We start from the raw sequence: 27,739 nt of genomic DNA, 5'->3' as shown, positions 1-27,739 counted from the left end.
TTCGCCGCTTTCGCCGGTGGATCTGCGCCATTCGACGCCGGGTGACGAATGGTGCGCACCCAAAGGCTCGCATTTGACCCTTCTACTTCAGGATACGTCATCACGTAAGAGCCGTCTTTCGGGTTATCCTAGCAAGCTTCTCTTTCCAATGTTTCCTGGCTTCGGCAGGTAAGATAGTAGACCTGCTAACAGCTACTGGGTTATGTGAAACATAATTGTTAAAACTAATTCTTGTCTGCTAAACTGAGTAATTTATAAAGGTGATCTTGCAAGGTAAACCATGCATTTTTTGGAACGGTTTCCCTCAAGTTAGCAGATATGAACTAGTGTTGCTGGTACAGGGCGACTGAGGGAGATTTTAACCATGAAAATAGATTTTTTTTGTGTGCATGTTTTCCTACATGTTTTGAATATCATGTCTACGCGGTTATAATTAGCTGATTTCAGTGGCTGCAAATGTTCTGTTTATTTAGAGCCTTATAGATACTTGTCACATAAACATAATCAGTCCAAACTATGCAGAACTTACAGTAGAGCAAATGTTTCATTTAAGTGCTGAAAACCCGTGAGATCAAGCTGAAAGTGCTATTTTTGTGACAAAATATTTATTGGAAAATTGTGTTTATAAATAATAAAAAACAAATAAACACGAAGGGTGGTGTTGTATTAAGGCCGAGGATCTCCACCTTTAAAGAAGCACCTTTTACTGTAAAATACTTCTATAGTTCACTTTAATTGACGAAGTAATAGCAAATGGTGAAGTCATGTTGATCGATTATTCAAACAGTGTTCTGTCTCTGGCAGAGCTGAGGCCACATAAGCTCTGTAATGTTTAACCCTTTTCCACCTCAGGTCAGTTAAACTCCAAGGCCACCATGGTGCTGAATCCAGTCATTTCTAAGCTCTCTGGTAAACTGGTAGTGTTGGCCAGTTCCTCTCCTAGAAGACTGGAAATACTCCGCAATACGGTATGTGCTTTTATGTATACCAGGTAAAGTAATTGTACTTTTTAACCATAAGAACTTGTCTTATTAAAAATATGTTACCAAAATTCATAAAAAGGATGTTAAAAATATGACAGAAAATCTGTGAGTAATAATGTGTGTGTCATTTAGAGAATAAAATTGCATTCTCCTCACATGCATTGTCTTTTCAAGATATTATGAAAAAAGTCTACAGGTTCGCCTCAAGGACAACAACCCAAACCCCTGTTCATGGGTTTTGTTCAATGTTTCTCAAATAAGATTGGAGTATTGAGGGTATATTGTGACCTTATAACACCTGACAGTGTCAGTTATAAAGAAAAAACTTGGTATTATCCAAAACCGGAATCAGCAGGTCAGCCTTTTTTAAAGATCAGTGATCGGCCAGAAAACTGCGATAGGTGCACTCCTCTCTTTCTCTCTCTCTCTATATATATATCCATATATATATCATTGGACAATGAAACTGAAACACCTGGTTTTAGACCACAATAATTTATTAGTATGGTGTAGGGCCTCCATTTGCGGCCATTACAGCGTCAATTCGTCTTGGGAATGACATATACAAGTCCTGCACAGTAGTCAGAGGGATTTTAAGCCATTCTTCTTGCAGGATAGTGACCAGGTCACTACGTGATACTGGTGGAGGAAAACGTTTCCTGACTCGCTCCTCCAAAACACCCCAAAGTGGCTCAATAATATTTAGATCTGGTGACTGTGCAGGCCATGAGAGATGTTCAACTTCACTTTCATGTTCATCAAACCAATCTTTCACCAGTCTTGCTGTGTGTATTGGTGTATTGTCATCCTGATACACGGCACCGCCTTCAGGATACAATGTTTGAACCATTGGATGCACATGGTCCTCAAGAATGGTTCGGTAGTCCTTGGCAGTGACGTGCCCATCTAGCACAAGTATTGGGCCAAGGGAATGCCATGATATGGCAGCCCAAACCATCACTGATCCACCCCCATGCTTCACTCTGGGCATGCAACAGTCTGGGTGGTACGCTTCTTTGGGGCTTCTCCACACTAACTCTCCCGGATGTGAGGAAAACAGTAAAGGTGGACTCATCAGAGAACAATACATGTTTCACATTGTCCACAGCCAAAGTTTTGTGCTCCTTGCACCATTGAAACCGACTTTTGGCATTGGCATGAGTGACCAAAGGTTTGGCTATAGCAGCCTGGCCGTGTATATCGACCCTGTGGAGCTCCCGACGGACAGTTCTGGTGGAAACAGGAGAGTTGAGGTGCAAATTTAATTCTGCCGTGATTTGGGCAGCCGTGGTTTTATATTGTTTGGATACAATCCGGGTTAGCACCCAAACATCCCTTTCAGACAGCTTCCTCTTGCGTCGACAGTTAATCCTGTTGGATGTGGTTCGTCCTTCTTGGTGGTATGCTGACATTACCCTGGATACCGTGGCTCTTGATACATCACAAAGACTTGCTGTCTTGGTCACAGATGCGCCAGCAAGACGTGCACCAACAATTTGTCCTCTTTTGAACTCTGGTATGTCACCCATAATGTTGTGTGCATTTCAATATTTTGAGCAAAACTGTGCTCTTACCCTGCTAGTTGAACCTTCACACTCTGCTCTTACTGGTGCAATGTGCAATCAATGAAGACTGGTTACCAGGCTGGTCCAATTTAGCCATGAAACCTCCCACACTAAAATGACAGGTGTTTCAATTTCATTGTCCAACCCCTGTGTGTGTGTGTGTGTGTGTATGTCTATATATATATATATATATATATATATAGACACACATTTAATTTTGAAAGAGATTTGTACATTGTAAATTAAAATTTTTCTCTCTTGTATTTTAGGGTTTACGTTTTGAGGTGGTGCCTTCTTGGTTTAAAGAAACTCTTGATAAGGGACTTTTCAAAGCCCCTCATGAGTACGCTGTTGAGACTGCCAAGCAGAAGGCCCTGGAGGTGGCCAGGAGGATGCCAATTGTGAGTTTAGATGTTTTCTTATTATAATATTCAGAAATATCCATGTCAATAGTCTCATAAACATATTTTAACCTAATTTGGTTCAGAAACACCTGAAGACTCCTGACATGGTAATTGGAGCAGACACAATTGTGGTAAGATGAGAAAATCATTGCTGAATTTACTGACATGATGTTGTGTTAACTGTGTTTGGATCTAGCTGTTTACATGTTTTGGTCATTGTTCATAATTTGCAGACTGTTGATGGAATGATTCTGGAAAAGCCTGTGGACAAACATGATGCATACAGGATGCTATCAAGGTATAGACTTTACGTTGTTTTAGAATTTACAGTATAAACAAAAAAAATATATATGACATTATTTCATTCTTTTCTTTTTCAGTTTGAGCGGGAAAGAGCACAGTGTATTTACTGGAGTTGCCATTGTCCTGTGTCATGAAAAAGACAGTACGTTTCAGCACTATAATGGTTTTAGCATATTTCTAAAGCTTCTTAAAGTAAAAATAATGCAGTTGAGGAGTTTTTTTATTTTCAACTAGAATATTTAATACTAAAATATAATTTAAGGCCATTTCATTTAGTACTTAAAGCTCAAAGTAATCTTACATTCAGATAAAAGATTATCTCATTTTTAATCTTCTCTGGTCCTCTCCTAGATGATGAAGTGGACTACCAGTTGATAGACTTCTATGAAGAAACAAAGGTTAAGTTTGCAGATCTGTCAGAAAACATGCTATGGGAGTACATCAATAGTGGTGAGCCTATGTGAGTATAGCAATTTGAACTTTGCATAGTAACATCACCAAGCAGCCTGTCGATTACTGTTTTTTTAACTCACTGTGAGGCGCATGAACTCATTGCTTTTTAGACTTTGAAATTTGTTAGGGCTATGTTTACCTTGTTTGATTTGGCATGGTTTGTGTCGGCATTAAACATTAATTTAGACTAGGCTTAAAAAGGGCTCATTCAACACTTTTTAAGTGCCTAGCAAAAGTATTTCTTTAAGTATTGTATAATTGTTACATGGTAGGTTCAAATGAGAAAATGTTATTTGATCTCAGAGGGCAATCTGTTGGTGCTTTTAGGCCTGTTATTGATGGAAATAAAGACTATACAAAGTGAGATAAAAGTGCACACGGATAGCATTCAATCAACATCAATATGTCTGCAGCACAGTGTCAAAATCAGTGGGAAAGAGTGGGCGAGTAGACTGCCGGTTTGCAGACTGAAGCGTAGAACAATAATAACTTGTTTTTATAACTTTGAATGAGACTGTGATGTGGGGTGTGCATTTGTTGAACAGCCACCATGTAGAACCGACCTTCTAGTATTGGTTGCTAGTGTTTTGGGATAGCTCTCTATCAGTTTTTGCATATCCCGTGGTGGAGATTTTTTTTTGTTTTTTGGAAGAAAGCTCAAGCTGAGTCAGATAGAGATAATCTCTGAACATCATCTTTCAAGTCTTGCCACAGATTGTTAACTGGTTCTATGTCAGGACTTTTACTGGGCCTTTCTAAGGGATAACTATACTTTAATCTAAACCATTTTATTGTAACTCTGGCTATATGTTTAGGGTTGTTGTCCAGTTATTTTTTTCAGGATCGTCCTGTTTTTGCTTCATTTTTCTTTCATCAAGTCTTACCAACTTCGGTGTTCTCTTTGAAGGCAAGCATTCCCACAGCCTGATGTTGCCACCACCAAGTTTCACCCTGGAAAGTGGTTTGTTCTGGGTTATGTGCATGGTAGTTTTTGTGGTTTTGTTTCAACAAAGCCACATTTGTAGATTGCACGACTAAAATGTATCTTTTCAACAGATTCTCCTATCTGAGCTGTGGCTCTTTGCAGCTCCTCTAGAATTACCATTGGGCCTCCCGGCCTCTTCTCTGATTAAAGTTCTCCTTGGCCAGGCAGTCAGTTTAATTGGACATTTGCTGTAACCACATGGCATTCTCTTTCCATTTTTGGATGATGAATTGAACACAGGCTGCACCGTAGCGCAGTTGGTAGCTTTGCAGCAAGAAGGTCCTGGGTTTCGACTCCTGGTTGGGGGGTTTTCTGCATGGAGTTTGCATGTTCTCCCTGGGCATGGGTGGGTTATCACCGGGTACTCCAGCTTCCTCCCAAAGTCCAAAAAGATGGCTACATGTTAGGTTAATTGGTTTCTCTACATTTCCCTTAGGTGTGAATGAGTGTATGCATGGTTGTTTGTCCTGTGTGGATCTGTGTTGCCCTGCGATGGACTGACGACCTGTCCAGGGTGTACCCCGCCTCCCGCCCATAGACTGCTGCAGATAGGCACCGGCTTCCCCATGACCCACTATGAAAGAAGTGGTAGAAAATGACTGACTGACTGGATTAAACATTGTTCTGTAAAATGTACAAAACTTGGAATATTGTTTTAAAACCTATTCCTGCTTTAAACTTCTCCACAACTTTATCACTGACTGATCTGGTCCTTTCCTTGTTCTTCCCGATGCTGTTCATTCACTTATGTCCCTCTGAGGCCTTCAAAGAACAGCTGGATTTGTACTGAGATGAAATTACACTCAGGTGGACTATAAAATTAGTCGACCTCTAAAGGCACATTTTATTCAGGGGTCTTAGAGGAAAGAGGGTTTAACACTACTTTGCGTTTGTTCATCACGTGTAGTGTGAAAAAAAAGTGGGTATGAATACTTTTGCAAAGTTTACTATTGTATATTGAATCCATGCATTACTGTAAAGTAAAATGTGTTCTCATTGTTTCTCTCTATGTGTCAGGGACAAGGCTGGTGGCTATGGCATTCAATCTCTCGGGGGCATGCTGGTGGAGTACGTCCATGGAGATTTCCTAAACGTTGTCGGGTTCCCCCTCAACCACTTCTGCAAACAACTTGACATTATTTACAACCACTGCTCTTTCTTTTCTCCTGAGACAACTGAGTCGGTATACCTCAGCGGAAACGAGGATCATTCCACCTCCATTCTAATTCAGCAGAAAGACAGCTCCACGTCTATCCCCAGACCCAACAGCCCTTTGGCCAGTCCACTTCATAAGGTTTTTTTCATGCCACAATGTGTACAAATACTGTTGGGCTTTTGTTATTTTTGCTACAGAAACTGAATCTCTTACAGGTGAAGAAAGGCAGAGAAAGTCAGGCAAAGGTCAATAGTGTGTCTACACAAGATGATCGAGAGACCAAGCTCCATAACTCTGAAAATACCATATCACCAACGATGAGGAGTAGAGACGGGGCTATGCACAATGACAGCGAGCTTAAAAAACGAGACTTGGAGCGGATTTATGAGCTGATGGATGGATTCAAAGCCTCAAAGGTAACAGGTGTTTCTAGCATGAACTTTACTGTAAAATAATAATTTTCTGCTCACTGTTTTCATTGAGAACCTCTATAGAATGAGTACCATTGATCACATAGTTTCTTTATGAAACTTTGCTATTACTAAATTAGAGTGGTGGGGTTTTAGAGAGTTTTCAAACAGGTGGCTGTACATGGCTTACTAGTTGCAGTTTTGCTTAATTGTAGTTGCACTGCTTCCTGTTGTTTGGTTTTATTGTTTCCTGGCAACTTCAGGGTGCCCACCCAACTTCAGTATAGTGATCAAACACATGAGATTCATATTTGTGTGTCCCTGTATGAATGAGTGAAATGCATCTGGTTGTTCAGGAAAGATTTACAAAATATAAAAGAAGATGTTGCATGTTGGTGTAAAATGTCATCTCCAGAATTTCCCAAGAGTTTTGTACAATTTCTTCTTTTGCTTCCTGTAACACTTTGCATGTTATTTCAAGCCTAACTCTCTATACTTTCATTGAATGCTTCTCCTTTTTATTTCCTTTCAGCATATAAGTTATGTTTTAAATTCAACCCTATGTTGTTTCATAAACGTGTCTTATGTCATAAGTGTACATTGTAGAAGTAAGTTACCCAATCAGTGTTTCACTTTTGTCAGTTAAGGTTTTACTTAACACCTTGGCAGTCTTGGATATTTTTGTGCTTCGCTTCTGTTCTGAAAACACAGCATACGAAAAAAGTTTTCATGGTTTAAAAGACTGCACATAGACTCACTATTTCTCAGTTCCTGTGAAGTGGCACTTATGAAAAACAATTGTTCAGACTCTGTATACCATTTGTCAATACTACACAATTTTCCGCTTTCCTCACATATCCTAGTGATCTGAGATTGGCTTGCAAAGTTCTCTGAGAACTTATCAAGTTGCTGAGGAAATCAGTTGTGCAGTTAACAAATAATATCTGTTGAAATTAATTTGATGTCTTTGCACTTTATAAGGCAAGCCTGAGCTTAAAAGGTACAATGGAAAAGAGGCAGAGCACTACTTGCACTAGGCCCCCGTTCAGTCTTATTTCTACCATGTGTTCTGGCAAATTCAGAAAAAAGTAGATAGTTAAACATAATTATTCACACCTGGCATTACAATTTGTCTTGAATGATTCAATTTCCGTTTTTTTCTAAGGTTAGATATGCTAACTCTGATCTTTTCAGAGCTGCTTGTTGGTTGATAGTTTGAATCCATCCAAAAATATATTGCAAGATTATCCCCTTATATGCATCAAAGCGTGTAATTCTTAACTCACCAAACCCAAAGAGCATTAAAGAACATGCTCTTTGCTGATGTGTTTACAGACTTCAGTCAGTGGGACTGTTTAGTTTTGATCAGGGGAAAAATATATATGATTTCTCTGCTGATTTCAATCACTTGCTGATTAATTAAAACATCACTAATAATCCTGTAGCCACGTCATTCAGTGGGTTGTCAGCTAGGGAACAAGCAGGACATCTACAGACCTGATGTTTGCTTTTAACATCACAATGCATGTAATTTGCTTTTACTATTTCATTATTTAAACATTATCCCTAATTTAGAGTAATCAGCATTTCATTGTTTATGAGGCTATTTGCTATGAAATTCAAATTCAATTCAAATTAAGACATACTTTATTCATCGCAAAGGGAAATTAAATGTTGTTGTAGCTCATATTATGCAGGTTTCTTCAAAGAGCTGTAGATGCTGATGGCTGTGGGCAGGAAGGATCTCCTGTAGCGCTCCGTCTTACAGCAGATCTGAAGAAGCCTCTGACTGAAGACACTGTTGTTGTAGGACAGTCTCATGAAGAGGATGCTCAGGGTTCTCCATAATGTTCTTCATTTTATGAAGAATCCGTCTTTCCACAATGATCTCCAGAGGTTCCAGAGGAGTCCCCAGAACAGAGCCAGCCTTCTTTATCAGCTTGTTGACTTTTTTTTAAGTCCCTGTGTCTGATGCAGCTGCCCCAGCAGATGATGGTAGAAGAGGTCGCATTTTCCACAACAGACTTATAGAAGATATGCAGCATCTTGCTGGAAACACTGAGAGACCTAAACTTCCTCAAGAAGCACAGTCTGTTCTGTTCCTTCTTGTAGACAACTTCACAGTTGCATCTCCACTCTAGTCTGTTGTCCAGGTGAACACTGAGGTATTTACGCTCCTCCACCACCTCCACTTCTCCCATGATGGAAATAGTGTTTGACCTATTCCTGTTTCTCTTAAAATCTACAATCATCTCCTTTGTTTTATTCACGTTCAGAGATGAACGTGAATAAAACATGAGATGATTGTTTCTACACATGCCACAAAGCGTTCTACCAGTTCCCTGTCCTCAGCTTCTTGTCCATCTCTGATCCATCCCACAACTGTTGAATCATCTGAGTATTTCTGCAGATCACAGGAGTCTGTCTTGTACTGGAAGTCTGAGGTGTACAGAGTGAAAAGGAATGGTGAGAGTACAGTCCCCTGTGGTGCTCCTGTGCTGCTGACTACCTGGTTAGACTCACAACCCTTCAGTCTCACAAACTGTGGTCTGTTTGTCAGGTAGTCTTTGATCCAGGAGATTGTTGAGGCCTCCACCTGAGTCTTCTGGAGTTTCTGACAAAGCAAATCAGGTTGGATTGTATTAAACGCAATGGAGAAATCTAACAGGAGTCTCTAGGACCTTATTTTCCTGCTCTCGGTGGAGGTGGACGCTTTTCCTCTGTCTCCCGCACCCCTCCCATATCTGCCCTGCTTCAGCTCTGTGTCTTGTCTTTTTGGAGCCTCTTTTTGCACATCTTCCAAATTCTTCCAAAATATGGATTTGGTCAGCTGGTCTCTCAATGCAATTGATCAAATTTTCTCGACGAGAAAACAGGGGTCAGGAGAGCCCGCTTGCCCGGACGGGACATTTTTCTCCGGATACACGATGGACTCCTGGAAGTGGAGGATCGTGTGTTTGTCGATAATGTCAGCCGAGGATGTGGAAGATGTGTATATAATTGGATGTTGGACATCAGGATTTCTGCTTTTTGGAGTCAGCGGTTACCTGGCATATCGAGAAATTTGGAGAATGTCAGCAGCTGTTCTGGCAATTGTGAGGCTGCCTGGCATGTGTGATGGGATCTTCAGAGCGATCAACACTCAGACTGAGATGTTATGTGAGCTGAATCGCAGACTGGATGTGATCCTTATACAGGATCGCAGGCAGGTTGCGGTTCCTGGACTCAGGGGTGAAATGGGATAAATCTTGGAGAAAGTTGTTCGCTTGGATCTGGCAGAAAGACCAGGAATTTGGCTGTTTGGATTCGCCTTTGTGAAGCACCAGCAAGACTCTCAAGGCTGACGGAAAATTAAGAGTCAGCCTAACCCAAATAATTATTGTTTTTCTGAGTCTGGCTCCCCTGCGCGGCCTTGATGGCTGGTTATCTTCAACTTCTCCTGGAAGTTATGTAAACAGGGCGCTCTGCTCCCTCTGCCCCCCTCCCTTCCCTGAGGACATCTGTGGACCTGCTCAGAACTTTGTGGCCGGTTGATGAACATTCCAACGAACCATCAAGGACAATGGCCTCTGTGACAGTGCTTCATGGACTTACTTGCACACACTCACTCGCACACACACACATGCTCAAGATAAACATATCTTGAGCACACCGCCTTCACCGTTCCCGGCATGATGTTGTTTTGTCAACTGTTGCTTCTTTGTGCTGAGGTTTTTTTGCAATCTCAAACTGTATCCTGCTAAGGATAAAGTGTGAAATATGATTTTTTTTTTTCCCTCTACTTACCTAATGTGGCCTCTTTTCTCATCTAACAAGGGCAGTGCCTGTGAGTGGGCAGCAAGGCCTCGGTGACCCGTCTCCCTTGTCTTGTGTCATGATGTATGTTTGGATGGGTTGTACTGGAATTCTAATTTCCCCTCGGGGATCAATAAAGTATCTTTGAATTGAATTGAATTGAATGTCAGGGCAACAGGTCTATATTTATTAGGGACTGATTGGTGAGTTTTTTTTGGTACCGGAACAAGACAGGAGGTCTTCCACAACACTGAACCTTCTTTGGGGCCAGGCTAAGGTTGAAGAGGTGCTGCAGAATCCCACAGAGCTGCTCTGCACAGGCCTTCAGGACTCTAGGGCTGACACAATCAGCCTTATTCTGGTTCAGTCTCCTCACCTGACTTGAGACACACAGGTGGAAGGGGGAGGCAACGGGAGCATCAGCATCTTCTGATTTAGTTGAAGGCAAACATGTAGAAGCAGAAGGGTCAATGGCTGAGGGGGAAGAAAAGACGTTTGAGGTGTGACAGGAAAGCTGTGGGTCAAAGGAGGGTGGGATGTCTGTTTGGCGGTGAGCAGGAGAGGAGGATGCTGAGCTTGTTTCTGAACTGAACCTATTGAAAATGTGTTTAGTTCATTGGCTCTGTCCAGACATACATCAGTCCAATCTTCCTTTTGCTTGAAGTCTGTGATCTTCTTCATCCCTGACCACATATTGTTTTGCTGGAGCTTGCCCTCCAGCTTCTTCTTGTACACCTCCATGCTGTCTCTTATCTTGACTTTAAGTTGCTTCTGTATACTTCACAATAATTTCCAGTCTCCCTCTCTTTTATAGGCTTTTTTTTTTCTTTTTAAGCTGGTACTTCATGTCACTGGTGATCCAGGGTTTGTTGTTGGGGAAGCATTTCACCATTCTGGTGGCGATGATGTTATCCACACAGACGTTTATATGGTCGGTCACACATTCAGTCATGGCATTAATGTCCTCTCCATGTGGCTGGCACAGTACGTCCCAGTGTGTACCCTCAAAGCAACCTTGCAGGGCCTCTTCAGCTTGATGTCTCCATTTTCTCAGTTATCGTTATTACAGGTTGTCTCTGAACAAGCGGCTTATATTTCAAGTAGAGAAAAACAAGATTGATCTGAATTGCCTAGAGGAGGTCTTGCTTTAGAGATGTATGAGTTCTTGACATTTGCATAAAACAAATCCAATGTTTTATTTTCTCTGGTAGAGCAGATGACAAACTGTTGAAACGTTGAAAGTGTAGCAGAGAGTGAAGCATGGTTAAAATAACCAGATATTGTTACAAACGCATTGGGGTTTTGTGTCTGTAGCTTGGCAAGAACTGAGCTGATGGCATCACATGCAGTGTCGGCAACAGCTAAAGGTGGAACGTATACCATTGCCAAAATAACACTGGTCAACTCTCTGGGGTAAATAATATGAACGAAAACATATTGCTAACACTTCAATATCTGGGCTGCAGAGACAACACTTCACAGTAACATGTCCTGGATTACATCATCTGTTGTCCACAAGTACTGCCAGTCCACCTCCCTTGCGTTTGCCGCTCCTCTTTAAATCCCTGTCTGCTCGTATGGTCAGAAAGCCTGGCAGAGAGATGCTGGAGTCAAGGATATGATCCTGCAGCCATGTCTCAGTGAAATACATAATACTGCATTCCGGATACTCTGGCTGGGTCCTTTGTAGGGCTTCGAGTTCATCCAACTTGTTTCCTAACGATCTCACATTGGTTTGAACTTCCTCCTCTCTCTTCTCTTTGCTCCTGCTCTGCATCCACAGCACCTCCTTTTCAATTTGGGGTTGTAGTTGAAGTATTATTTTAGCTTTGAGATATTAATTAGCTGCTCGTGGTTGTAAAAAAACAACTCTGTTGCCATGGTGGCGCATCATAACCAATGTCTAAAAGTAAAAAAAGCATCAGCAAAAATCCCTCCAGCTGTACAGCATCTGATACCAGGGAGGACAATCGTCCAAAAAAATCAATTCTATCCACTGCAAGAGGAATTTGAGTTCCCAAAAAGAACCAATCAGAACGAAAAGTAACAGAGCCATTCCAACCTGCTGCCACCTTGAGCGGTGCAATTCAAGAAATTACTAACAATTTGAAGGAAAATGGGGAGATAAAATGTTTGACCTAACAGAGCTCAGTGTCAGCACAAAGATCCCTACACTTTTATCTTAAAAACTTGGCATTCAGCTGCTCTACACATCTCTATTGCACACAAAAGGTTGCCACGATACAAAAAATTCCAACTTCATATCGATACTAAGAAAAATACTCTGCAACATTTTTTGAAGGAACAGGGTTCCTTCTAGTTAAAAGCAAAAAATATGATTGATCATAATATGACAATATTTTAACATCCTTAATTAGGGCAAAACCAGTAAGTTGGGGATAATTCAACCCTTGTTTAGAATTATTTCTAACTTGTGTCACTTCCCTGGTTGGCAAAACAGTGGACAAGATAATATATGAAACATATTCTTCACAGTGTAAACAAGGATCTGGTCCATGCAATATATATACAGCAGTGGCCCTGTACAATTTCTGTGTTTGTGGTATTTTCTGTAAAGACCACTACTGCAGCAGGGTAGTTAGCTATACGTTTCTACTTCTTTCTGCTCTGCTTCCGTCTGGCTCCACTACCTGTGTTATTATTGGCCACATTAGCCTCCAAGGCCTTTACACTTAAACGAAGGAGTAATGCTGAGAGGCACATTGGTTGGTTTGCTATTTAGCAGCTGACTGAGCTTTCAGCTGATTAACATTTCCTACGTTAATTCGTACTGCAGTTGCGTGGTGAGGAACTGTGCATCTGCACAGCATATCTCGTGCTCAGACCCATAGACATTAATACGTAGAAGCCCTATCGAATGCTTAACGGCGTTCTGACGTTGCCGCCATATTTGTAGAGTCTATCAATGGCCATCACGGAAGAAGAGGTGGAGGTGGCGGAGGACTATAAATATCTCGGTGTTCACCTGAACAACAGACTGGAGTGGAGATGCAACTGTGAAGCCACCTACAAGAAGGGACAAAGCAGACTGTATTTCTTGAGGAAGCTTAGGTCCTTCTGTGTTTGCAGCAAGATGCTGCATATCTTCTATAAGTCTGTTGTGGAGAGTATGATCTCTTTTGTCATCATCTGCTGGGGAAGCAGCATCAGAGCCAAGGACTTAAAAAGCTCAACAAGCTGATAAAAAAATGCTGGCTCTGTTCTGGGGACTCCTCTGGAACCTCTGGAGATCATTGTGGAGAGACGGATTCTTCATAAAATGAAGAACATTATGGAGAACCCTGAGCATCCTCTTCATGAGACTGTCCTACAACAACGGAGTGTCTTCAGTCAGAGGCTTCTTCAGATGTACTGTTAAACAGAGCACTATAGGAGATCCTTCTTTGGGATTGATAAAGTATTTCTGAATTGAATTGAATATAAGATGTATGAAGGCTCCAATTCAATATATCTGCAATAAATTACTATCTAAATCATATATTTCAGATATCAACAATTTATTTATGACAAACCATAAAGTAATCTTGAGACATCTCAGTGTTTGTTCTGACCAGTCAATTCCTATTAAAAATATCTTGACCTCATTATTCAAGATATCTTAAACTTGCTTTTAGATATCTAGAGCTGTATTCTTGACTTTCGGACTAGTCAGAATGATATTACTGATATCTTCAATAATCATTCAGTCTAACCAAAACATCTCAGATTTATCTGGTGTTATGTAAGGCATTTCAGCCTTACTTGGGTTTGCTAGTCAGTAGTCTGCAATGATAGACCAATTGAACTCAAATTCTCGTATTTTGAACACGATTTTTAGTGCTGCAGCTGTTTATTTTATTTTAACAGCAAACATTGTTCAATAAATAGACATTGCGTACATGTGTTCTCTTTTAACGGTTGATATAAAGCTGTGTTTTAAGTTTTCAGAGACATTTTTGAGAAAAACCTGGCATTGGACAATATTGTCAAATATGTTGCCGCTACTTCCTCTACCACACTATTGCTATAGCTTTTGGCATAACATCTTCTTTAAGGCCAAATTCCGGGATAAAAAAGCAACAGGGCCTCCTTAAGTCACAAGATATGGTTGTCACGAAAAGATATGTATTGGGAGAGAAAGTATTGTGAATTTCTTTGTAGGTTTCTTAAGCAGTCTTTGAGTATATAAGGTTCACGTTCTCCGCAAACTGCTCCCCATATTGCTGGACTGTTTCAATGTTGTGGCATTTTCTGAAATTATTGTCAAAAAACAGCGAGCGCCATTGCCGCCACCCTGTTTCCGCAGGCAACAGTTTTGAAGGCTCAGTGGCAACACTATGGGGCTTTATGCACAATTTTTTAATTTAGATATTTAAAATGTAGTTTTGACTATTTAAGTTCGAGACATCTTAAATTGAAATTATGAATGTGTGACCCTGAAATGAGAAATTCAGTGATCTAATTTGAGATATCTTGAAAGGCGTTTTGATCCATCAAAATGTGATTGAAGTCATTTTGAAATTTTCTTTTTACTGGTCAGAATGTAAATGCAGATATCATACTTTCACGTGTAGTCCCCAAAGTCTCCAAGAACAGAAAAAAGTCACTAGATTGGTTGCTTGTCACCTTTTTTGAGAAACAAAGAGGGGAGTCAAAAAAATTGTTAAATATAGTGACAAAGTCACCAAGTTGGCAACAGTGCCCTACAGTCAGAGGACACCCAGTATTTTACTTATTTATATTCTAATAAAATGTATTTACGTAGTGTGGGTTTAGGCAATATGTTAAAGTAAAAAAGTATTTTAGATAAGTAATTTGTAGTTCTAAACTAAGCTAAGGAGGGTTGCATATGTTTTTTTTTTTTTTGACGTACTCAACATCTTAGCAGAGTTTAAAATTTCAACATAAACTGACCCATTGTCATTTGCCCAAATTGTCGCACCTCTTCCAAATGCGAATGGGTCCGTTTATATCTATTAATTTGACGCAAATGAGTATCTTTGAATAATTCACTTTTCTATTATCCATTATATTGAAACATCATTATTTTGACAACTCTAGCACACAGATGGCTGTTAAGAATATCTGGCAACAGATTCCTGTTGTGACTGGTGCAGGACATTTTACAGTAACCACAGCAGGGACCATCAATTCCAAAAACAATCAGAACAAACATCACGCTACAAAGAGTAATCACTAACCTGATATTCACTGCTTAATATGTTTCTGAGTTGTGATCTGCCATCTTTTTTATTTGCGAAGGTTTTCAGTAGAAGTTGATAAAAAAAAAGTTTTACTGATCCAGACATCAGTATCTGATTTATAGATGGCATTTTTTAAGCAGGGATGTAGATCATAATCCTACTGCTGCCTGGTAACCAAAGCAGTTGTGACCATAGACACCTTTAAAAAAAAAAAAAAGTGTCACTTTAGTTCAAGATGTACAGTGTAAAAACATTGTTCCTGTCTTTCGCCTTTTGTGGATCAGTTTGCTAGGTATCTTGTTGGAAGTAGTAGAGGAGATACCTGAGCAGGAACAGAGCAGTCTTTGTTGTACTTTCAGATGTGTTTCTTTATTTGAAGATGTTTGCTGGTATTGTCTACCTGCTGTACCACACTTTCATAAATAATATAATATCTTGTAATCTAAGCATCTTTTCTGAATTTCTCAAAAATTGCTCCAGGCACTGTTTACAGCATCCAAGTTCTGCGTGTTTGACCTACTACACAACAAGCCTGGGCTAGATGCGGAGCAGATCGCCCAGGAGATCAAAGCCTCTGTGAAGGGGACCGAGACACTGCTCGAAGCTTGTGTGTCACTGGGACTGTTGAGGACCAAAGATACAAGTTAGTCATTCCTCTGAAATTCTGTGTATTCTCTGAACAGCTTTATTAATAAGGTTTAGATTGTATAATTGAGATACAAGTGCATCTCAATTAGAATGTCATAGAAAAGTTAATATATGCCAGTACTTTAGTTCCAAAAGCCTAAAATCATATCCTATACATTCATAATTTACATTTATAGTTATGCTATCTGCTTTGCATGTGTGCAGGTGTACAGGAGCACAAAGGGAATTTGTATCCATAATGGCAAAATTATAAATAAAAAATATTTAGTAATAATGATTTAGTTAAAATGTTTTTTGGAAAGGGTAATAAAAATGAAAATAATAAATATAACAAATTATATGGTGCTTATGGTTTGGGCATCTGATCAGGATGCCTCTTGGGTTCCTCCATTTGGAGGTGTTTAGGGAAACGTCTTGGATTAATACAATAGGCTTGCCCCGCTTTTAATTATATAAAAAATGTATTTATGGCTGGCAGCTAATGAAAACCTAAAATTTAGTTTCTTAGAAAATACCACATAAGACCAAAAAGCTAAACCTTTGACATCCTCCACACATAGAGTAATTCACAAAGGTTATTGGTAAAGAAGCTGGTTGGTCAGAGTGCTGCACCAAGGTATATTATTGGAAAGTTGAGTGGATGAAAAATATATGCTAGAAAAAGGTGCATAAGATGCAGAGATAGAACCTGCCATGAGCAGATTATGAAGTTCTTTCAAAGGTATGTAGGAGATTCACAAGGCATAGACTGTAGCTGTAGTCAATGCTTCAAGAATACACACTTACCTATTAAAGACACGGGCTACAACATAATAAAATACATTACTCTCTGTCTAATGAATATAAGTTTTATTGTTGAATAACTGAAACATATAGTTTCAATGATATTCTCATGAATTAAGATGTATTTACTTTATGTTTCTTTATGATTTTTTTTCTTTCTTTATTTTTTAGCAGGACACCCGAAGCCTGTATTTGAGAACACAGAACTGGCCTCACATTTTCTTCGCTCAGATGCTTGTTTTTCGCTGCACGCCTACATTCAGCACTGTAACGACACGCTGTGGCCCCTGTTCTCCCACCTCGATAGCGCCGTGCAGGAGGGAACCAGCCAGCGTGAGAAGGTCAAGAAATGTAAAGAGATGAGTGAGGTGATCGTCTTTACGTTCAGAATCTGATTCATGCATTGCAGATGAAAACCTCAGCAAAAAGCCCAACGTATCAGTTTATTGTTTGCATTTCTTTATAGGACTCTTTTTGTAACAGCAGAGAAGCGAAACTAAGATTCATGCATGCCATGCACAGCTCTGCTAAAGTTGCAGCTACAGACGTAGCAACGGCCTTTGACCTCTCGAGCTATAAAACAGCCTGCGACGTGGGAGGTAACAAATTAATGAATGCAAGTAGTTACGCTGTTTTCCAATTAGAAAGCATTCCTCTACATATGATCTTCTCAATTTTACAGGATGCACTGGTGTCATTGCATATGAGTTGATTAAAGTCTATCCTGAACTGTCTGTAACGGTGCTTGATTTGCCTGCTGTTGTGGAGATAAGTGAACTTTTTCAACGGCAGCACGCAGACAAAAGAGTTACTTTTAAAGCTGGTTAGTTATCATTGAGTTTTTTGTAAGTTAGATACTACACGTTACATTGCTTAGTGATGCAGCAAGATTAGAGCAGTCACTTTGTACCTATAAAATGCCTTTTTTCCCTGCTATTCGAACAGGAGACTTTTTAAAAGACGAATTGCCCAAGGCAGACGTGTACATCCTGGTGAGAATTCTCCATGATCTGACTGATGAGAAGCTGCACATTCTGCTGAGGAAAATTTCAGATGCATGCACTCCAGGTACAAAAAAATGTATAATTTCAACCAAGCAATTTGTTGTTGGAAAATAAAAAAATATCTAAAAATCAACTGCCTCTTTGTTAGTATAGCACAACGGTGCAGAGCTCTGTGAGACCGTGTATGAAAATAGCCAAGCTAAAACACCCAGTTGCCTGTACAGTGTTTTATTCTTTCTCTGATGAAGTATAAAAACATCACTGAATACTTAACTACTAGTATGCTCTAAAGTTGCATGTTTGCATATACTTTCTGCTGTCAGGCTGCCGCCTCCTGCTGAGCGAGATCTTTCTTGAGGAAAACAGGAGCGGTCCGAGCCGAGGGCTGCTGCAGGCTCTCAGCATGAGCGAAGGGAAACAGCGAAGTGCGGTGGAGTACAGTCGAATTTTAAAGGACCACGGTTTCATAACAGTACAAGTGAAACACACAAACAACTTTCTAGATTCAATGATGTGTGTCAAAGCATAACTGACTGCACCCTTACCTACAGTTAAAGCTTTGTAATGTGGTGTGTGCTATTGGTTGTCTTCACACTTTACCAACAATAAACACTAAGGTTTTTTTTAAATATGAAAACATGTTAAAGATGTCCTTATTTTAGGTTTAACACTTTCTGTGTGAAGGTATGAAAGCTGATAAAGTTGACAAATCTCCCGTGCTGTACATGTAGGAGAGATTTTTTAATCTTCTGAAGATTTTTGAAGAGACATCCTCCTGTTTTACAAACTCTAAATATGAAGACATTTTACAGCTGCATGTCCTTTTACCATGCTTTTCAATATCCAATAACCTCCAATAATCTGTTTTATTGTTACATAATAGGTCTTCCCTCAGCTATATTTGCTGTAGAGTATTGAAGAAATGTAATCTTTTCTTTTAATTCAATTATACTATAGAGTTCATTAATAATGTCAGAAACAATGCCTCTGTTATTGGTAATGCATGCGTAATTAATTGGATGTCCAATCAGTGCATTGGTTTTTAATGTCTTTAGAGCAAATTCAAATGATGGTAACATGTTACACAATTGAAAATGTAACTATTAGAATAATGAAAAATATTATCTAAACACAGGGTGCACACTGAGTTTTGACAAGTCAGTCTGTAAATGCCATACAAAATTACCGGCCTTGTAGAACAGTTGGCAGTCTGCGTTTTCCAATTATTCGAACTTTGCATAAAAACAAGATTTAAATTCCAAAAAAGGTAAGAGTATGCTAACATATTTTTCTCTTATACTTAACTGATCTATCAAGAGATTGAGTATTTGTTCCATAAAAGACCTGTGTAAGTTAGTACTTCAAAATGTACCTTTGCAACTCTGGGCCAAAATTGGATGGATTCTGTTTGTTAAATGTATTTTAGGATCGTTGTTATATCATAAAATATACAGGACCCCACCCTTTCATACTAGCTCTATTTCATATAGCTGCAATAGCAAAAATGTTGGATGCATACAGCCTTCTTATTGATATCATTCATAATGGTGTGTTTGCTAGATGGCCTAAACAGTTTAGTATTTTATGCTTCTTTCAGTTAGACAACTGATCATTCGTGACAACTGAGTCAAATGAAATAAATTGACATTAAACTTTATTGCTTTAGCTAAACTGTGTTGCTTTTGGACAAAAAATACTGTATATATTTACTGTTGAACACACTAAAGGAAGATCATTCAAATTGATGTATTTTACGTTTGTGGTAAACTAAACATGTAACAAGACATGACAACATTTTTCAGGGAAGTCTAGCGTTGTGAAAAAAAGTGTTCAAAAGAATAAAAAAGGTGTTATAAATAGCTAGCGGACGAAAACCATAGCAGTTTGATGCTTCTGCTGCTGGAGGCAGGACTGTGTGCTTCATGTTAATATGAACTTCATGAAGAGGATGTGACAATGTTCAGGATCGGTTACTTCTGGAACACTGATACAAATCCTAGACAGAGGGTGGGGACACTCCAGTGATCTTCTCAGCTCCCCTCACTATCCTCTGCTGGGCTCTCTTGTCTGCCATATTACAGCTGGAGCATCACATTCACATGCAGTACTTCATCACACTAAACAGCCAATCTGTGGTGGATGTGCTGGCTGGGAGTGCTGCTTGTTTCAGTTTCGTAAGAAAGTCCAGTCTCTGCTTGGATCGCATCACGATCCTCTTCGTGTTCTTCAACTAGGGAAGGTTGTCTTCTGTAACAGGAACTTGATGCTGTCCACTTTCTGTTGAATGGTTGCTGATGATGAAAGGTTTGTGCTCAGGTCGTGATCTCCACAAGTTAATCGTGTCCTTCCTTGTTTTCCACATTGAGCACCAGGTTTTCTCACTGCACCGGTTCTTTAGCTGTTTGACTTCCTCACTGTAAAGTTATACTTAATTATTGATGCATACATCTTCAAAAACCTCACTATTTAAATGTAGCATAAACATGGTGTTTACGGTACTGTATTATAATTTTCCCTCTTGCACTTATCTCTAAGGGAGCACCAGTCCACGTCTTTGCAAATATTTGTGATTATCTGAAAAATGGACCTCAGCTGTTCAGCTAAAGTTGAACCCTGCATCAAAGTAGTTTTTGAGTTTCTTGCTGTGTCAAGTAGATTCCTCAAGATGGTGCTGAAAAACCAATTCATGTACCTGAAAGAAACAAAGAAACATATGGAGATCCCAATTAACAGATTAATTTATTCCAACATCAGCTGCATGTCTGTTACTGGGATCAAATTAATAAAGAATGACAGAGAACTATCAGAATTGAGGTTGGTGCCGGCAGGTTTGGGATATTAATGTGCATTGTATGCATTTGGTTTGGAAGCAAAGCTTTGTAATCTGTAGAAGGGTAGGACACCATCCCTTAATTCCTTACAGATACTCTTCTTGGATTTCAGTTTGGAGGCAGCAGTTAAAGCAGCCAAACAGCTGCAGGGAATGTAGGGGGGTATCACTGGCATTGATAAACAGTGTGCACGGATTACTTTTCATTTTGGATCTCTTTTTAAAGTATTTTCCTAGGAGGGTAAGAAGGGTGGTCAATGTTATTCATGGTTATTTTCTTGTCATTTCGTGTTCAGGCTCTGTGACATCGAACTGATTTCCATTTCTCAGGTTTCATTGCATGAATACGGAGAGACAGGAGAGGGGTGGACTCAAGTTCAAACATGACACCAAAGTAATTCACAAGACGTTTGTTTTATTGACAATATCAACCAGGACCATAAGAAACGTACATATTTGCAATGTGTTTCTTGCATTGTAAAAGCCGGGATGGACTGAATAACTTTGGAGGTTGGAACGCTTGCCAGTTTCCAGACATCTAAACAAACGAGAGGACATGGGTTAAATGTTGTGGGAAAAATTCAGGCCTTTGAGATACAGATCAGTGTCTAAAATCAAAGCAAAGTCTGTTTTCCCCTCAAAACACGATGAAGCATTTCCAAGAAAGGGATTTGCATATCTGTCCACTTTCAGTGTCCCAGCAGCTGCAGCTGCACCCGCTCACCCTTCAAATGCCTCTCTTCTTGTGTACCGGCATCATCAGCAAACACTCTGCTACGCGTCCTAATGAAAACCATTCAAGTCAATCAAGTTTAGCAGAGACCAAAGGCCAGTGTAATTTGGGAAAATTGCTGAAACTCCAAAGTAATCTTCTGTAATGTGATCTTGCGTATTGAACACTGGCTGTACTGTACGTGTCGTATAAGAGCTCAGTCATTTTCTTCAAATGTAGTCTTGACAAGCAGCATGGCTATCCACCTGCAAGTAATCATCATTCTAGTGTTAAGTGCTTTGATATTAAAATGACTGATTTAAGACCATTTGCTGCTAGCAGATAGGGGCCTTAAAACACTTCCATATGTTGATAGAGAGGAAAAGCCAAGTTTGTGAACTGGCTTGACTGCATGTTGTGGAGCAGCCAGTGATAACATGCTGTGCATGGTAATGGCTCAGTTAGGAAAGAAAACTTTACATTTATCAAGAATGATGTAATCAAAGCCTTTTAGATAGTACCAAGAGCAAGGTTTTATATTTATTATGTTTATTTTTGTCATTAAATTGAAATTTTATGCAACTTGCAAAGAAACCACTTGAGGGCAACGTTGGCTAAATGAAACCTCAGTTCAGCGCTGACTACTGAGTAAAGTTCCACTTTTAATTGAGACTTCTTTTAATGGCAAGCTAATAATTTGATTAGATAATTATGTTTAATTTTTAAAATTACCCATTTCAATTTTTGAAAAATCTTAGTTTAAAAATAAATACTATTTGTTTGTTATAAAAGTCTTTCAGTTACTTTAGCAAGGATCTGCAGAATCCAAATGTTTGCATGCAGAATAACAAGCATCCTCTAATCAGTGCATTTTTCTGAATTGCCTTTCAAAAACTGAACTCATGCTTGGGCACCTGTTTCAAAGAGCAGGCTTGTTTATCAAAGTCCTCCTCTGTCAACAAACAAGAATGAGCGTGACGGCTGGCTCCTCAGCCCACATCTGATTTCAGCAAATGTGCAATTGTTCAAAGTGAGTTGTGCTTCATTGATTTGTTTCAAGGCAGAGGAAAAATAACCTGAGGGCTTCTACCAGCTGGAAATAACAATGGAGTCCTTTTGGGCTGTTTTGTAGCTTGTTGGCCTGACATCCTTGGTAAAGCAGAGGGATTTTCACTGTGGACTTTAGTAGTGGGGACTGGGTAAAATAAATTAGATACTCCTTATTCAAGTAGCTTTATTTTTGCATGTGGAACATCAGTAATGGGTGTTTAAAGGAGATTATATTTTAATGCCCTTTTTGTGCTTTTCTTCATGTGGTAATTATTTTACAAATTGTGGTAAAATGTAAAATTGTTCATTTACCTGTTGGAGATGAAAATGGAAATTAACACCAAGTTCATGTAAATAAATGGAAAGCACATTGTGTCAGTCTTGATCAATATGAGCATTAAGAAATACAATATATGAATGAAAAGTTACAGTTTAATGTAGGAGTAATGCATTGACATTCTACACATCTGATCCCCAACTAAGTCGGCCATTACATTTTTACTCACCATTTTAGTTTTTTTGCCACAGTAGGTGTCATTGCTGTCCAAATGTCATAGCAATGACCAGACAGTGACGCAAGCCTCATGTTACACTATGCATGTGCTCTGTCTGAAATGAGGAAGATTAACTCACCTCTGCATGACAAATGCTTGAAGTGGCTAAGATGGTAGCAGACTTGACCTTTGTTTGGTTAATTGAGCTAATAATTATTTGATCACGTGGGGAAAATCATACACAGCAGTTAAGAGCTATAAGGAAGGAAACTGTAAAAATGGAGTCGACCAAGACACAGCAAAATTACTCGGTTTTTTTCTTACACAGTTGCACACTAAACATTTTACGTCCTTCATCCCAATAGCTACACATGCAATAAATGTAATAGGAGCATATAATAAAGGATGCACACATTTTATGCACATGGCATTTCACAAAAGGAACTTAATCTCTTTGTTTTTGGACCCACATAGAAATGTTACATTTTAGACATAGAAACATTGCTAAGAGATAAAACATTATGACAGTGACTTAGGCATGTTTCTTTGCAAAAGCACAAAGACTTTAGGCCAGTTACATTTGTTGGAAATTTTCACACTTCTTTATAGAAACAATGTGCTAACTCATTTGTATTCATCCAACTTTAAATCTGAGAGAGACAACTAGCTGTTGATTTGGCCTTGTATCTTTGACAGCAGTCTATCCTGAGGGGACACATCTATGAGCGCTGCATCAAATCTTCAAATGTAAATTTTTTTCCTTTTTCACATATGGATAATGTTCAATCACCCCCTCATACAAAGAGGAAGCATACTTAAACCAGTCATGTATATTTGTCAAAAATCAATAGTAATGTAGGAAAAAGGCTACCTTTCTGCTAAAAACTAAAGCCCATGTAGCCGTGAAAAAATATCAACAAGGATTATATTAAGTTGAGGGAAATTTGTTGTGGTCAGATATGAAAGCATCTCACCCCTTTCTGTTTCTTTGTGAGGTGTGCCTTGCCCTTCAGTGATACAGTAGAGGTAGAGACTCTCTGAGCTGAAATGGTTGGTGACTGAGCTTTTATCAAACCCACTGAGGGCTCTTTGTTGCTATTTTAGGATTTCTCATGGTTGCCGTCTGAAAGAGCAGACAATTGGGTTCCATCTTTACATGAGTGCACATATACAGATGTAGAGGAGGGTAATAAGCACTTGCATACCAAGGAAAAGATGATAATGGGATGTTCACACTTATGTCATTCACATCGACTAACTTTTTGTAGAAAAGGGTACTTGGTAAAACATAATATGTTGTTATTAAGATACAGCGTGAATATTTCAGTGCAGAGGATGTATATGCTCCATGAAGTGTCAGGCTGTATGTTACATAAAGATGCCCTGCAAGATTAAAAGAAATCGCTGCTAATGGTTTTAAATGAATAATTGATGCCTACAGAATTTCAAGAAAACATGAAAAGTTAACTCTGGAAGATAAGCTTTATTTTTTATTTTATTCTAAATGGTACCTAGGCCATTTTTAAGGTTTTATCACAAACACTGACGAAATGACTATTGTAGAAGTGAATGTAACAACGAATCTCTGTCTTAAACACAAGGTATGAAATATTTTCTACATGTAAATACCTGAAGACCAAAATTACAATCTTGTACATTGGAACCATGAAGCAAGCCATATACACAAATTACTGTGTTGTATTCTATCTGCTAAACAAAGCAACATTCAATATTACATCGGCCTTCAGGCTCAGAGCTCAGTGTGTAGACTTTGTTTTTTTTAGGCAAGGGTCCAGTATGAAGTTGTCAGTGCAGCTCATCTAATTTTTATTTAAGCATTTTGCCAAAGTATGCAAATTGCAGATATATTGTAAGGACCTAATGAAATTGTCCACTTAAGAACTTAAGAAAGTAGAAATATAAGACTCATATTTTACCATTTAAAGCATACTTGATGTGTGGAACATAAAAAAAAATAATAAAAAAAGACTAGGAAGAAATCTCTAATGAATGGACCAGGAGATAACAAGAATAAAATGATCTTTCAGGAGCAGAGGGAACAGGTGAACAAAGGCATAACACAATTATAATAATACAGTTTCTCAGGAGAACTTACAAAAACTCTTAGCTGTTTTGGACAAGGTTAAAATTTTACATTTTCTAGGCTATAACCACTACACAACCTTGGACGTGATTAATGATATGCAAAACATTACTGTCTGGTTTGGCTCATTCACAAAACAGGACAGGTCCAAACTGCAATGAACAATTGGGTCTGCAGAAAGAATCATTAGGGCTGACCTTCCCTCCATCCAGGACTTGTGGAGGTCTAGGGTCAAGAAAATAATATCTCTGCAGACTCCACACATCCTGGACACAAGATGTTTAGACTTTTACCTTCAGGTCAGAGCTACAGAGCACTATTTGTAAAACCAGCTGCCACAGAGACAGTTTCTTCCCCCAGGCTGTCTCTGATGTTCGATACCATGCATATTTGCGCTTATTCAACCTTGTCTTCCTTTACATGATTTACATGTTTGCATGACAGAAAAAAAATATATTTTTCCTTTTTTATATATTTATATTTTTTTCTTCATTGACAGCAAAAGGGAAGCAAAGTCAAATTATTTGTTTCTGTGCATAAACTTGGCGAATAAAGTTGGCAGTTCTGCTCCGTTTCTTAACACTTCCACTTATGTAATAATGTTTAAAAAAATTAAATACAACAGAACGTTAAACTTGTTCTGCACTTTTCAAAATTAGTTTTTTTTATTTCATCATCTAATATGCTGTAATTCTACTGATAAAGAATAGCCAATTATTTAGATCATTTGTAACTCATTGCAACTTGTCTTTATTTGCGTTTTATGAAATGTCTTTTTTTAAAAGGAGGATTAAATCTACGCTCTACGATATCACCATGGCTGAACATTTCCCTATCATGCACATTGGACCCATTGGGGGACAGCAATGGTTTGAATTTCTTGCAGCTGAATTCTTTTGGGGTAACATAAAATTGACATAACTGTTACAATGTTGATGCTCTGATTTTGTGTTGGGAGGAAATTGCAATTTAGTGGACAATCATGCATCACTGGCTATATCTTGCCTTAAATTTTGACCATAACTGTGGCTATACCATTCCTGAAAACACTTATGCTGCATCAACTGTTTCACCAGTAACAAAAAAATGTCTCTTTGTTATTAGAAATGTACATTTTTGAAAGCATAACAATATTTTCAGCAGATTAGTTCGATTTTTATCAGCTTTAGTTTGAGTATTGGTTTTTCATGAGGCCGAAGCAAAGAGGTTGCCACAGAGGGAACAAAATATCACATACCTAGACGCTCGAAAAGAGCATGTTACAATGCTTTGTTTCTGTGTTCCCTAAATACTTTTTTTTGGAAAGGTTTGCACCTCTATCATTTAGTTCAGCTGTGACTTTCATTTCAGTTCAGCCACTTTACATTATTATGATATCTTCCACTCAATATACAGAAGTATTTAACAAATTGGGACTATATTTGAGCATCATTTTCAGTAACTCTGTTCACTACAAAAAAAAAATTTATTACACAAAGATTGTGTTCCAGCCTTTCTTTCTGTTATTTCTCAAGATCTTCCAAATACAGTTAATGAAAAATTTACATAACATTTTTTAGAAGATTAGAATTTCTTTACCAGCCAAAGAAAACGATTTTATTACAGAAATGCCGACTTGTTAAATACCTGCCTAAAGGTTGCTATTTTCAAAATGAACTTTTAGTCTGACAAAGGAGCCTCATCAGAACGCATATTCTAATTTATTGAGTACAACTTATGTAGTATTAAGAATTTGTTTGTCACATAAGTATTTCAAAGATTAAACATTTGTAGTCCAGCTTATTTGACATGCAAGAACTCAGAAAGATGACTGAAAACACTGAGGGAAAAAACAAATACTAAGGAAATAACTGCTGAGTGATGTTTCATGCAGGAAAGGATTAAACTCAGACTATTCAATGCTCATCCTTTGTCATAATTTTACCCCGAGGGAATAAAAAACCTTAAAGCCTTTGGTTAACATTTTTATGATTTTTCATTCAGACAAAAAGAAAGATCATTAGCAATGATAACGTAAAATGCAAAAGCAATGTTTAGCCCCTGAATGGTTTTGGGTGATGAGATGTTTACAGGGGTGAGTGGAGTTGTTGTTGCGTCTGTCTTGTTGTCTGCTATCACAAGCTTGAAGGTGGTTGTGGTGTGGCCTCTGACACCGATCACAGGCAACTGCTGTTTAAAACAAGCAGAAAGATATATTTCTCTCACTGCGTGATGATGACCCCTGCTCCTAACCCCCTCCAACGGCAGTCCACCCCTCCAAACAATAACAGTCAATTCCCTCCACATCTGACAGAGCCGAAGAACAACTTATAAATGATATGCATCTCCTGCTGGTCCCATGGCAACCGCCTTGACTTTATTGTTGCGTTTCTTTGATCCCGCCAAGCTTTGATTCATTTCTCTTTCACCCTTTTAGCTAAACATATCATGTGAATTTGGAGCTTTGTTCCTGACAGGCCCCGTCTTACCTCGCTCCCTCCACCGGCTCCTGACGCCTCCCCGAGGAGCCGCGGAGGAGGAGAGGAATTCCACCGGATTCAAAGACTTCGAAGGGCTGCTTTTGACTCCTCTGTCTGTCTTGGCTCGCTTCCTTCCCCTCTACTCCGCTTGTTGACCTGCTCCTCGTGATCCCCTGCCAAACCGTCTTCCTGGCCCTGAGGGACCGACACTGTATAAGCACAGGCGTACATGTTAACAGAGGGCACTGGGTTTCAGACATTTATTTAAGACAGTTTTAATAGTGCGTTCTTTAGCACGACAAAGTCTCGAGGAGAATCAAGTTAAATTAGCACATTCTCATAAGATTTTATAGGTTTGTTGAGGGAGCTTTAGATGTGTTGCCAAGCTCCTCGTAAA

At 39.0% G+C, this 27,739-nt stretch overlaps 1 protein-coding gene across 2 annotated transcripts; it reads left to right on the top strand.

Annotated features, from left to right (window-relative positions):
- The first annotated feature begins 97 nt into the window (after positions 1–97).
- On the top strand, positions 98–22,658 carry asmtl (acetylserotonin O-methyltransferase-like). 2 transcript variants are annotated; one of them, XM_047371222.1, is made up of 15 exons: positions 98–168; positions 853–968; positions 2,818–2,949; positions 3,036–3,083; positions 3,186–3,250; positions 3,333–3,397; positions 3,607–3,715; positions 5,711–5,987; positions 6,065–6,265; positions 15,739–15,901; positions 16,864–17,057; positions 17,156–17,288; positions 17,372–17,512; positions 17,635–17,757; positions 18,017–22,658. In XM_047371222.1, the coding sequence occupies exons 2-15, from the start codon at positions 876–878 to the stop codon at positions 18,220–18,222; spliced, it is 1,950 nt and encodes a 649-aa protein (XP_047227178.1). In that variant the 5' UTR covers positions 98–168; positions 853–875; the 3' UTR covers positions 18,223–22,658. The 2 variants fall into 2 exon arrangements, with proteins under 2 accessions (XP_047227178.1, XP_047227177.1); XM_047371221.1 differs by having other exon boundaries at positions 16,861–17,057.
- The last annotated feature ends 5,081 nt before the right edge of the window (positions 22,659–27,739 follow it).

This window comes from Girardinichthys multiradiatus, chromosome 7 (assembly GCF_021462225.1).
Source record: "Girardinichthys multiradiatus isolate DD_20200921_A chromosome 7, DD_fGirMul_XY1, whole genome shotgun sequence".
Classification (NCBI taxonomy): Eukaryota; Metazoa; Chordata; class Actinopteri; order Cyprinodontiformes; family Goodeidae; genus Girardinichthys; species Girardinichthys multiradiatus.
This window is presented reverse-complemented; position numbering and strand designations above follow the sequence as displayed.

What these genes read in the sequence shown, in the direction of transcription:
- asmtl (XM_047371221.1), top strand. Translation starts at nt 876, where the DNA reads ATGGTGCTGAATCCAGTCATTTCTAAGCTCTCTGGTAAACTGGTAGTG. An exon ending in ATCAATAGTGGTGAGCCTAT is followed by an intron (nt 3,716 to 5,710) that starts GTGAGTATAGCA and finishes TCTATGTGTCAG; the next exon opens with GGACAAGGCTGGTGGCTATG. An exon ending in GTTGAGGACCAAAGATACAA is followed by an intron (nt 15,902 to 16,860) that starts GTTAGTCATTCC and finishes TTTATTTTTTAG; the next exon opens with CAGGACACCCGAAGCCTGTA.